Here is a 13514-nt window from a genome sequence, read left to right as displayed (position 1 = left end):
GTGTTTAACTGTTTTGGCTTTTTTATCCTGTAGTGGGGCAATATTGTCTATAGCAGTGCTTATGGTGTTCTTATAGATTTCTGCTAACACTGACGGGTCGGAGGAGTTGAGGTCCGTTGTGAGAGGGCTAAGGTGTGGAATAATCTTATCTTTGGTGAGATTTTTTGTGCATCTGGCACGGGCAGGGGGGCTTGGATTAGGCTTGTTGGTCTTGGATGCGGCTGGGATGAAAAAGTGGATGATGTGGTGGTCTGACCAGGGGGTTGGGGTGATAGAGCTGATGTCGATGTGGCAGTTGTGGTCTGCTACCCAGTCAAGGGCGCGGCCTTTGTTGTGTGTGGGAGTAGTTATCTTTTGGTCGAAAGCCTAGTTCTTTTAGGGCTAGTGCGAGAGATTTTGCTGGCTTATCTTTTGTATCATTGTAACCTAGGTTAAGGTTGCCTAAGAGGATGCTTTTGGAGGTGGGTTTAGGTTTTCTGATAAGCGATGTAGGAGGTTCTCGTTGAATTCCACTAGTGGGCCAGTTGGGCGGTAGACTAGGTTGATGGTTATGAGAGAGGGCGAGTTTGACGGTGAGGGAGTCTGTACTTTTCACCCAAGTTGGAGGTGGTTTGTCTGGCCTCTAGGTGGTCTTCCAGGATTAGTGCTACCCCGCCTCCTGTTGATGAGAGGCGGTCTTGCCTGATGATGGAGTAACCATGTGGGATGGCAAGGTTGAGGGCTGGACCAGCGGCGCTGTGGAGCCAAGTTTCCGCGATAGCGAGGTCTAGGTTGATAAGGCGTTCATGGATTTCGGTGGCATGGGCTGGAATGGATCTAGCGTTGATGAGAGCACACTGAAGGGTCTGGGATGAGGGGGTGGGGTTGTGTGGTGCTGGAGAGACGGGGTTGGAGAGTGCCACAACTGAAGTGGGCGCAGATAGTTTGGTCGTGGATGCTTCTGTGGTAGTGGGTAAGTTGGGTGGTGTCTGTTGTGTAGTGCTGGGGCATCTGGAGCGGAGTCCTAGGAGTTGGTTCCTGATGTTGGTGGGTCTGGGGTATGAAGTTTTATTATGAAGGGGTTCAGTAGCAGTGACGTTGCTTTTAGTGAAGGAGGGTAGGAAGTAAGTGGGGGAAATGTTGGAGGGGAAGGTGGGTGGGCTGCAGGCGGGCTGGTTGCTGGCGAGTGAGCTGGTTGCGTGTGGGTGACTCATAGTGAGTAGGGTTGGTGGGCACTAGGGTAGGGGTGCAGAGTAGCAGACCGTAGTATACGGCAGCGTAAGTAGCCTATGTGCGAGAGACACGGGTATGTTCAGATATGCATTGGCTAACAAGGCAGTGGAGGTAACCTGAATATAAGAGGCACAGGTAGGTTCAGATATGCATTGGCTAACAGAAGGCAGTGGAGGTAACCCAAATATGAGCGACACAGGTAGGTTCAGATATGCATTGGCTAACAAGGCAGTGGAGGTAACCTAAATATGAGAGACACAGGTAGGTTCAGATATGCATTGGCTAACAAGGCAGTGGAGGTAACCTAAATATGAGAGACACAGGTAGGTTCAGATATGCATTGGCTAACAAGGCAGTGGAGGTAACCTAAATATGAGACACACAGGTAGGTTCAGATATGGATAAGGCTGGTATGGCAGACTGGCCCCAGACACAGGTATGTCTAAGATGCATTTGGCTAATTGGGCTGATAGAGGTCTCTTAGAATAGCAAAACACAGTAGGCACAGGAATGTTGTAGGTTTGTTGTGTATTGGGGGTTCCCTTAGACCATTGGTGACTAGAGAGGCATGTGTGGGCGGTCAGGACCCAGCTATAATTGTTGACCACGAGGAAGATGCAGGCAATGTCGGTCTAGTCTAGATGAGTGCAGGAGTTCTCACCGGGAAGGATCATGCAGTTGGATTCCTTCCAGCCTGAGCCTAGAAGCGTGTGTTGGAGAAGGGCTCCAGCCCCCTCCAATGCGACACGTGCGGATGAGTGTAGGTGCGATCAATGTAGTGTAGGACACGGGGGCCTGGCGCCGGCGCACACCAGTGCGCAAACAGGCACAAAACAGGGCCTTTGCACTGTGGGCCTTAGCAGCGGTGGGCCGGCTTCCACCTCGCCGGCGGATGTGCGTGGCTGTTATGGAGATGGCGTTGCTTAGCAACGCGTCGCTGGCACAGCCGTCGAAAGGGCAGCTAAAGCGGCAGCCATTTCCAAATTTCAGAATTGCGGGTCTGATACACAAAGGAAAGATAACAGAGGCTTTTGGTATTAGCACCGATGTGCTCACCTTCTCCTCCTTCCGTGTGGCCGCTACACTGCTCCTGCAGTTGGTAGGCAGATCGTGCCTGATGGTTGTCGGATGCAGCATGGAAGGGAAAGGGCTCCTGCCCTCTCCTGCTGCTGGGTGGAATCCTTCTATCCTTCTTAGCCTTTTCTTATGAGAGATCAGCACACACCACCCTACGTATAGTGCTAAGGGGTTATCTACCATCACCTTTCCCTCAGCTCCTGTTACAATTCTGTTACAGTAACAACCCTTCAGTTATGGCTGGTGGCAGTGGACATGTTCTACCAACTTTTGTGCCATTTTCCACTGCGGTCACCTTTGTTCCAGCATGATGGCCTCTTTCTTTTTTTGCCTTTTCTTGTGTGGTTCTACTTTCTTGGTCGTAGTCCTACCATCCTGGGAGGAGGAGGTCCTGATGTGAGTGTTTTCGGTGGGAACACTTTGTTGAGCCTGCCGAGGCTCCACTGTGTCTGCGAGGACAGGAAGCATGGGAGGATCCTGAAAATTCTGCTATCCTTGGTCTTCTGGTGTGCTGCCTAAAAGGACCCAGTTCCCACTGGGGGAGGGGTGGCTGTCCTGATTGCACAGCCACCCATCCCTTTCTGTAAACTGCAAGGAGAGTTTGCAGAGGATAATTGTGAAATCCTGACAAAAGGCGAGGTTCCTGAGGCAGAAGGCAAGTCAACCACTAACACAGAAGATCTGAAGAAGACTACCTGAGATGACTGCAGCCCTTTCCCAGTAACCGCGAAGAGACCACTGCTGTTCAGACACTGTTTTTGAACTGACACAGGAGCTCTGAAGAAGACGATTCCTTCACTTTGGCTGTTGGGACCAACAAGCCATAAGAGGACCTGCGGACGAGCCATCCCCGACGTGCTGTGACCTTACTGGGTTGCAAACCGCCAATATCAAGGGACCTCCAACCCAATGGCAGTGCATCATCTTTCCGTGAACGGATTCTCCCAGGCCTTTTGTGAGCTTCAGTTGGACCTCTGGATCTACCCTCCCCAAAGTTCCCTCACCAGAGTCTAGGACTGAAGAATCGAGGCAGACTGGGCTGTAAGTGTTCATCCTAGGAGCTTGCAAAAAGGCACCAAAACTGAAGACCGGCGTGGGTGTAGGAAGAATTCCTTGCAGAGAGTCCTTTCTGTCGACAGCTGCTGTGACATCCCTTCCCAAGTCCCTTGTTTTGTCACAAACACCAAGGAACATGAGACCGGTTTCCCCACTGTTGCATCACGAAAGAATCCAACTGAATCTTTATCACTCCTCAGGTACTGTGGGGCTCGTAGTAGTACTTCCCTCAAGTCAATTTGTTGTTCTTGTGTTACTTGAGTACTGAATCCGGCGTCTGGGTGTTCACCCATACCATTCGCCCGCGACTAATGCTTCTGGCGCCATTAAGGAGTCCTTTGCAAGGTTCTTGATAACTTTACGACTAACAAAAACATTCTACTAATCAAATCAAAACTTTACATTATCTTCTGCTGTGTCTTACCTGCATTTCCTCCAAATGGACTCTGAAGAACTCACAACTAGTTAGGGATGGACTGCTAAAGCCCTGTGGCCTATGAAAAGCATTTTAAGTCTATGAAAGTATTTAATTGCTATTGCTATAAATAAAAAAAAACCTTTTTATTCCTACAACAGAAAAGGTGTTGAGCGACTATAATAAGTTTTACTTACCATTGAACTGTACATTTCATTACTATTGGTTTAGTCACCTGAAGTATTGCTGATGTTTTCTATTGTGTTGATTAGTTTAAATAGTACTTAATTACTTGAATATAACTTTGCCTTGTGTATATAAAATACAGATCTATAATTATACATGTGTGAGAGTTTCTTTCGAGCATATGTAGTTACTGAGTTCTTTGTACTTCCCGACAGCATGCATCCTCCTCCTAAGATAAGACTGGCTGCTCTGCCATTCTACCAAACCTTTCGGAGTTGGGGCATGTGAACCAAGAGGTAGTTTTATAGAGTCTCACCTGTTGGTAGACTTTAGGAAACCTTCCCTAACAATCATGGCTGGGTCGTCGAGCGGGTAGGGGAAATGGGCAGAGGAGGGCTTGGGCGGGGAACATTATAGGGGAAAAAAGCAAAAAGGGGATGAGGGTCAAGTAGGCCCACGGGCATCAGGTCAGTTAGCCAGCCAGCACTTACCAGAGGAACTGGAAAATGTTCTCTGTTGCGAGCGGGTGAGCTAGAAAATTGGCTGGGCTGCTGAATGCACCTGGAGAACTGGGATTCATGTCAGGCGCAAATTACTTTCCTGCTCGACTAGTAGCTTGCAATTTGACATTATCCACCATGCCTGAATAATTGGAACATTTCATGTGTTACTTTAGAAACCTGCTTGCAAATCTGGCTTTTAAAACATTCCCCAAAAATGACAAATTTTTAAAACGAGCATTAGCAATGGGCTATTGTGTAGGTATCGGAAAGGCATTTGCCCGGCACTGCTGTAGTGCTATTAACTGGCCAATGAGAATAGCAGGTGCAAATTGGTGCAAGTACCTTGGCATTGAATAGCCAACGTTTATTTTTAAAACAGGACTTCCGTGAAGGACGCACTTAGTGCTTAAAAATAGAGTGGCTGAAGGCAGACCTGGTAAAAAATATTTTTAACACCAGTAGCAGGTTTACATCTCCATTTAAGCCATAAACTCTCAGCAGACTGCAGTGAAGAAACACAGGCAGGCGCTTTGAGTGAAAGGTTTGATGAGAAGACTTTATTAAAGTGAGCTCAAAGAGTTCCCATGAGGAGGTGTTTTGGGTGGGGAGGGGCAGAAACTGGATCGGAACGGCCAGAGAGATTAGCATGCCCAGCAGTCAATGGGGGGCAAATACCCAAACAGCACATATAAGCTGTGTACCCCATCTCATATGCCATTTTTCGTAACTGTACTCTAATGCAATAGTTTCAGCTTGTAGGTGTCGCAAGCACCACACCAGTAAAAATTACAAATACTTTCAATATTGTACCTGAAGATTTCTTTATTTCTAATTTTGTAAAAGTACTACAATATCAATGTCTCTGCATTGGAGTCTCCTTGCCAGAACCCGACCTGTGTGATTTGAGGAGAATCTCCTGAAACCACACTTGGGGAGACCCTTCTGAAACCATGCAAGGAAGGTCTGGCAAGCAGACTCAAAACACAAAGAAAATATTTAACATTCACAAGCTAGCACTTTCAAAACCCTTGAACAGTTCATTAAATATGACACACAGCGACACACAAAAGTAAACACTGACAGCATGCAAAAAATAGAGGCACAGAATCAGTGGTGTCTACGAAAGAAAACGAGAAAAGACTTGCAACATCCTTCCAACTTGTAGACATGCCAGAAAAGCAGCACAGCCTTTGAATGGGAGCAGTCTATTCTTTCACGTACCAATATTCTAGGTCCCTTACCTACGAGAGCAGTTGTGAAGCGGTTCATGGAAAAGGGGTCCAGGTAGAGGGGGCCTTCATAGCCAGATTCCAGCTCACTCCTGACATAATCCCTGAGCAGAGCAAATGGAAAGAACAGATATTTGCTGCTGAAGATGTGCATGCTGTTAAATAATACATCAATGAGACACTGAATCTCCATGCCAAAAACGGACACAATCCAGCACACACTGCCCCCTGTTCTCACCTGGAGATCTGGTGACCTGCATAGAGCAATAAGCCAGTCAAAGAGTAAAGGTAGAACTGAGCCAGGTGCTGCCGTGGCAAAGTTAGGAGAACCACACTCAAAATGTAACCTGTAGAATGAAAACAGATAAAAGAACACTTTTAATCATTGAAAGGTTGTGAAAGACCTTCTTTAAGCCAATACACTAATATCACATTACAGTCACTAAGTTATGCCAATAACACTATATAATGCCAAACACAACAAAATATCACTGCACCAGAAATGTCCATGACAAATGCCTAGCCCATCAGTGTCACTAAGAACAGTATAGTTATCCATGATTTAGTGACTGCACTGCAGGAGCTTTACACTTTCTCAAATATATTGTGGAATTGGCAGACAGGCAGGAGCCAAACATCACTGGTGCAGTTAAATATAGATCTAAGTGTTTAGGGTAAAGGTCGGCGTTCAAATGTTGCACATTTTTAAGATACTCTATAAGGGCTAAAATGCGGCCAATACCATTTCTGGACTTTTGCTCACTGAATTGATTACATTTATAGATGGAGGTAAAATTCAAGCTCGGGATTTGTGCATGAAACCAGCCCTCTGCACATATAGAATTGTGTCATGCCAGATTCCTCCTGCGTCTAAGCGCTTATCCTAATCTGCAAAAAATCTCTTCTAACGTATCTTCTCAAGCTCTCTGTGATGTTCTCCAGTTAATCTACCAAATGTGTTTGCGGACAATGGGTCCACGGCAGGTTGGTCATCATTTCCTACCTTTTCTTTGCAAGATGTACTATCTCGCTATAAATAGGCTTAAGTCTACTTCTCCTCTGACTCTATTCCTTGATATAAATAGCCTTAAGTCTGCTTCTTCTCTGACTCTATTCCTCTTTCCAATCTGAAAGATATCTCTACTGACATTGGTCCCTGGATTACACTGGCAATGACTGATTCTCTTGTTTCGGGTTATATTCCCAATTATCTAAAACATGCACTTGTAATTCCTTTAGCCTTCCTTGCATCCAGCAGTTCTCTCCAACTTTCGTCCTCGCTCTCTCCTCCCGTTCACTATGAAGGTGCTTGAATCCCTTCTCTCCACTACTCGGTGCCTTTCTTGAATCTTCTCACTTTCTGGATCCAGTCTGCTTTTTCACCTTGGCAGGGGAACTGAATCAGTGCTGGTTGCGGTAGTGGATGATCTGGACCAGAGTTGGGTTGGGGAACTGATTATTTTGGATCCATCAGCTGCTTTTGACACAGTTTGACCACCCCACCCTGGTTGCCCGCCGTTCCCCTGCTGGTCTATCTGGCATAGTGCTTAAGTGGTTTAATTCAGGTCAATCTCAATCTGTTTATCTTCCTCCTTTTAAATCCAAACCAGCCCCTCTGTCTCGTGGAGTCCCTCAAGGCTCCACATTTTCATCTATTCTGTTTAACATCTATATCCAGCCTCTTCTTGGTCTAATTGAGTCCCACGGCTTCCTATGTTACTCCTATGACGACAACACACAGATTCGCCTTTGGCTCGATCTGTCCTGTTCTGATACTGCCATTCAGTTTAGGGGTGCCTGGAGGCTGTGGATGGATGTCCAGGAATTGGCTGAAACTAAATGCTGATAAAACAGAGGTGCTGGTTGTGGGTACAGCTGATCCTCTATTGTTCTGCAGTCCCGATTTCTGGCCTTCTAGTTTGGGTACCTTTACTTCTCCTATCACTACAGTGAAGGAACTAGGTGTTAAATGTCTAACACTCTGATCAGGTATCATCTCACTGCCAAACGGGCAATTTAAAGTTAAGGGTTCTTCGTAAGGTTCTTCCCTACATTCCATTACATTTTCATGCTCCTGTAGTTTCCTCTTTGGTAATGAGCAGTATGGACTACTGCAATGCGCTCTATCTAGCACAACCTACTTATCAACATCTATTCCAGCTACTACAGTACATGGCTGCGAGAGCAGTTGTCCACCCCCTTTTTGGTGCTTGCATGTCCCCTATTCTTCGCCAGCTGTGCTGGCTTCCTGTTGAGAAGAGGGTGTTATTCAAGTCTCTCTGCATCGTGCATAAAGCTTTTTATAAGTAGGGGGCAGAATATCTCCAGGTGAAATTTCCCCCCTTTATTGCCTCTAGAGCGCTTCGCTCTCAAACCTCTACGACTCTTCAAATTCCACAGATTAAACATTCTCGTATTGGGGGGCATACTTTCTCTGTGGCTGCATCAAGAGCATGGAATTCCCACCCTTTTGTCCTGCTTGAAAAGAACATCATTTGTCCTTTCGTTGTGCACTAAAGACCTATCTCTTCTAAACTATCTCTACTATTAGCCTGTTTTTTTCAGCCTACCTCTGGTCTAGCGCCAAGATGTCTTCGGGTCAATGCTGTGCGTTACAAATTCTCATAATAACAGTCAAGGGAGATTTCTGCACAACCCCTGCGTGAGGGCTGTGTAAACTATGTGACAAATCCAGGGAATTCTTTCCTTCTAACAAGGGGGAGCCACCTCCTTTGGGACTAGAGAGGTGAGCCTGCTACGAGATACCTTCCATAGCAGTCAGGTCAAGGGGGAATCACACCCCCTCCCTCTTTTGGGGACAAGGAATGACAGAATCTGGGCTCCATCTGGCCTCCCTTCCATTCGAAGAACGCAATGCTTACTAGCTATATGGGAATTGAAGATGATAACAATGTATAGGGTCCCTTTAAGGTGGATGACTTGGTTACTGACCTGTACTCATTCCCACCTCCTGGAGAAACTGTTAAAATCAGCTGACCAGGCGAGAATACACCAGAGAACGCTGAACACCGGCCCACAGAGAGACGCAGAGGCAGTCCCTCTGACAAAGGACATAGAGCCACACAGAGTATTTCCACAAAAGCGGGGACCGCAACTAGGTGGGGGCTGTGATGAATTCTGTAGAGCCATCACTGATCCCCAGCCTAAGCTCTCCTCCTCATGTGGCCAGGGGAAGGAAGTCGCTACCTGATACTGACCCTGGGGGTGTTATTACAAGGGAGGAGGATGGCTGTCGGGTAGATGTGTTGACCCCGTTAGGCAAAGTTTGTATGCAGTACCCTTGGGGGCCACTACACACAACTAGGACTATAGGTGTAAGTAAACCATTTCAAGAGGGGAATGCGAGCTGTAATGACGTTACACAGAGGTCTACAATCACAAGTATTCAAATAAACTCTTACACTCAAGGTTTCTTGGTAAAACACGTATTCATTTATTTCACAGTCAGTTATAAAACATTCACTAGAAGGAACCAATATATCTAGCACACAAATATACTTCAGTACTTTACATTGTACGGTTCTGAGGCATTTAAACTACTTTGAAGGAGGAGCAAAATGGCACAGAGTACTTTGAAGTAGGAACAAAAAGGCATAGGTTAATAAAAAAAGCTTACAGTTATTCTCAGACAGTGCAAATACTTGGAGTTCATCAGAGGAGTTAATTCAATGCAACAGGTTAGGCCAAAGTCAAAGGGCTAAAGTCTTGTATAGGATAAAGCAGTTCTGGTAGTTTAACGGAAAAGTCTTTACCAAAGTTCTTAGAAGTAGTTTGTAAAAGAAAGATTCATATGTTGGGTCACAAGCCGACTAGGCCTGCAAGTTGCCAAAGTTTCAAGCACTTTCGCAGTGAGAGGCAAGTTCTCTCGGGCGGGTTTTCACAGTACCTTTCAATGAAGAAAAAGATGCAGCTGAAGACATCTATTCCTGGCAATCAGCCAATCACGCCAGAGTGCATTTGGGTCTCCTAGGAGACTAAGCACAGGGAGTTTCGGGCACCTCCCTCACTTCTAGCACAGCCCAGACACTCGGGCGCCAGAGGCGGTCTTCAGTCCTGAAGCCCGCCAAAGGCGTAGGAACAAAGGGACCAAACCTGGTTTGGTGCGCAGAGACAAACTCTAGAAGGACCTTTCCAAAAAGAAATGGCGAAAAAAGAAGACTGGGACCTCTTTAAACAAAGGGAGGTCAGACGTCATCTTGAAAAACATGGCTTCCGCGATTTAGCGCTACCGGTGTTTGCGGTCGGGAAAAATCATGCTAGTTCGTTGTAAAACCACTGCCACCAGCCATTTCGAGAGGAAAGGGTAGCATTTGACTGCTACATGAGTTTCTAGACACAGGGGATACTAGGTAACCCCTCCCACACTCTATTATAAGATAGGGTGTGCAGGGTCTAGGAATTTAAAAAGACTAGTAAAGTCAATTTCACTTTACTTTCTCTGGGAAACAGTAGTTTATCCCAGAGAAGGTATTTAAACCTTGGGACAGCCTAAAAGGCTTCGCTGTGTCACTGCACTGAGGGTGCTGTGTGACACAAATGAAAAGATGATGCCTATGGAGTTTAAACTCCATAACCAAAGAAATAAACACAGAAAACGCATTGAAATGAAAAGTTCAAAGTCCCAAAGTTTAGTAAAAAGAGCTGGAGGGCTCCAAGGTGGGAGGAAATGGAACATTTGTGAGAATTCTCCCTAACAGACCCCATCAGGAGAGACGCTGTATTCTTCCCTTCCAAACTAAGACCCTCCCACCAAGCCTCAAGTACTGGGACGAGAAAGGAGTGCATGTGGATTGAAGGAAACCCTAAGTCAAACGTGCAGACTAGTTGCCATAATGAAAATCGGCTGCGAAGAACATTTAAAACCTGGGGATACCTTCCATTGGAAAAACAAAGTTCCCAAGATAAGGGAACGCCTGTCCCCTGCACACTGCCGCATGCCTACCAAAAGCCAAGAACTTAGTAGTCAATTTTCAAGGGTTATGTATTTGTTGGATAACTTAGGTCTACCTTAGGTATGAATTCAAAGTAAAGTATATGTAAGGATATAATATCAATATATATATACCACAATGGATCTCAATACTTTTTAATAAAAACACAGATCTTTATTCATATGGTGACTATGCAATTTTATAATCTACAAAGGATCATAAACAAAATCAATCTTCTATCCTCATCCTTAAAATTATCAGCAGCATTATATACTAACCAGATATGTCAAGGATAAAGTAAAATGTTGACCAGACCCACCTTGAATAGGGTTAATATTTCGCACTATAAGCATCAGCAAATCTTACTTCAAAAGAACAAACATCATTGTCCAGTAACATATATTGTGGTCATTCTGTTACTTGATAAGCATCTACCACTCTTACTTCAAAATAACATAGCAACCCAAATTAAGATCATTCAAATTGATATGTGCACGGATATACCTTTAAGGTGTCCACAATTCTGATGGACTCAATTTTCTACAAAAAGCAAAGTAAAATCGGTTTTCAGCGTACCATTTTGGCAACCTAGAGAAATGTCAATATTATTAAGTATAAGTACCCTTAGTAGAACATATTCCTACTCCTAAGTAATTAGCCAATACTTTCTATACTAGCCTCATAAAGGTGAGAATGTGAATTCCAAAATGTAAAATAGAGTTGATAGACAGTCTTTAGGGGAATCTGGGTAGATAAATGGTCTATCTGTAAAAAGGGAAGTACGCCATTGAAGTCTGATGCTATAACTATCAACATATTAGAAATATAGCAACACTTACCAACTATGTTAAGTCTAGTGTTCAGGTGTAGAGATCAGGGTAATATGTCAGAGGGATGTACCTCATGCTGCTCCTAAGCAGAAGAATACATATATTCAATATCAAGTGTGTCCTAAGACTATTGGTCAAAGAGTAACTCATTAGTAAATGACAAAGGCAACTATTCTGGTATGGAGCAAATAGCTTACCAACTATGATCAATCTGGTGAACCAGCTGCAGAGTGCCGCTGTGTCAATTCTCGGCCGTCTGAGTCCAAATGTGGCTAAAATGGCCACTTAGTGTATCGGCATGTCTAACGTATGTGATTACGGCATGCCGTAATGACGGCTATTCTTCCAAAGAAACCTTATGATATTTCTAGAAAAGTGTTGAATGAAAGACATTTATTCTTCTAAAGACAATTTTTCTACCCTGAAGAAAGTGTTGTTTAGAAGACATTTCCGCTGCATTGAAGGACTCATTGGTTGAACAGAACACTTTAATTCTACGTGAAACATTCCAGGAAAAGAGAACCACCTTCAGGATTCAAGGATTGTTTGTTGAATTTCCACATTTGATTTTTATACACTTTTTGCTAAATCAAAACAGAGATATTTACCTTACACCTTTAATTGTTTGATTTAGTGTGAGGGTAAGATACGATTTGGACACAAGGACAGTTTGCATAATTTTGATAAGACACAGTATGATCTTTAGTTTTAGTTTCCTACGAAGGGAAACCCTCCTTAGGTTAGGGATAGGAAGGCCTATATCCAACCCCTTTTCTTTAATAAATCACACAGAAGCACCGGCGTCCAGTCGCATAGACGCCGAAGTCCCGAACAGTAAGAAGAACCAAAAAGCTGACTGCGCATACCGAAGAGGAAATAAGGGTGTGGATCCGCAGGAGTGAGAGACGCAGAATCCAGTACCAAGCCCTTCGGCTGGAAAGAAGGTACGCAGCTACCGAGAGGGACTACTTGGAGGCCGGAGAAACAGATGCCAAGCAGAGCTGAACAAGCTCATAGTGCCTGTGTGGTAGAGATATCGAAGACACTGCAAGGGGGTAAAAGAAAGATATCAAACAGGGCAGAACGAGCACATAGCCCAGAAACCGAAGATCTGCTAAAGACATACATTACTCACTCTAATCGTATTTCTGATGGTTGCATCAGCTTGTGAATCTGCTTGGAATCATATGTTATGCGGATGTGTGAAGGAACAATAGCAAAGGGATGTCTTAGAACTGCTTGTCCCACCTCAGATTCAGACTGAGTGTGTGTCCAAGCAGTAGTGTTGGGTGACAGTAGGAACAAAACTCTAGGTTGCTGCTTTGCAAATAGAATCTAGAGGAACATTTGCAATAAAGGCTACAGTAGCTCCTGCGCCTCGAGTAGAGTGAGCTTTAGGCATAAAGGGCAAGTTTTTCTTGGCAAGAGAGTAAAACAGTGTGATGCATTTAACATTCCATTTGAAAATAGCTGATTTAGAGAGAAGGTCCCCTTCTCTACCAGCTGCCACAGAGACCAGGCATTGGTTTGTCTTTCTTAATGGTCTAGTCTTTTCAAGGTAGTATACCACTGCTCTCTTAACATCTAGTATATGGAGGCTTCTTTCAGCTGAGTTAGTTGGGTTTTGAAAGAAAGTTGGAATGTGGGTGTCTGCCCAATACCACCTTATCTATGTGAATAGTCACAAATGGGTCCTGAACTGAGGGAGCCTGCAGTTCACTAGCTCTCCTTATAGAGGTAACAGCCACTAGGAAGGAAGTCTTATAGGTGAAGGTATTAAGGCTAGCCTTATACATTGGCTCAAACGGATGTCCTATTGATCTTAGAAGAACAACATTCACAGTCCATCCGGGAGTTGGGTTGGAACAAGGAGGGTGAAGTTTCTTTATACCCCTTCTATGAAAGCTTTGATTACAGGAATTCTCCACCAAGAAACCATGCTCTGAGATGTGGTATAAGCAGAGAGGGCAGCGAAGGGGACCTTTAGAGAGTTGAAAACAAGTCCTGAATCTAATAGGTGTGTTATTCAAAGGACCATATCTTTCGGTGAACAG

General features: G+C 44.8%; 1 protein-coding gene across 1 annotated transcript in view; it reads right to left on the bottom strand.

Annotated features, from left to right (window-relative positions):
- The window catches only part of RNF145 (ring finger protein 145), a 540629-nt gene that overhangs the window by 258863 nt on the left and 268252 nt on the right, over nucleotides 1-13514 (bottom strand). Inside the window, exons 3-4 of the mRNA XM_069653917.1 lie at nucleotides 5917-6025; nucleotides 5691-5782 (exon numbers count right to left, since the gene is read on the bottom strand). Of these exons, the coding sequence (XP_069510018.1) occupies nucleotides 5691-5782; nucleotides 5917-6025 (201 nt within the window). The remainder of the gene's footprint in view (nucleotides 1-5690; nucleotides 5783-5916; nucleotides 6026-13514) is intronic.

The sequence above is a fragment of the Ambystoma mexicanum genome, chromosome 3q, assembly GCF_040938575.1.
Source record: "Ambystoma mexicanum isolate Mex_15411 chromosome 3q, UKY_AmexF1_1, whole genome shotgun sequence".
Taxonomy (NCBI): Eukaryota; Metazoa; Chordata; class Amphibia; order Caudata; family Ambystomatidae; genus Ambystoma; species Ambystoma mexicanum.
Note: the sequence above shows the minus strand (reverse complement) of the source record. Positions and strands in the feature narration are given on the sequence as shown.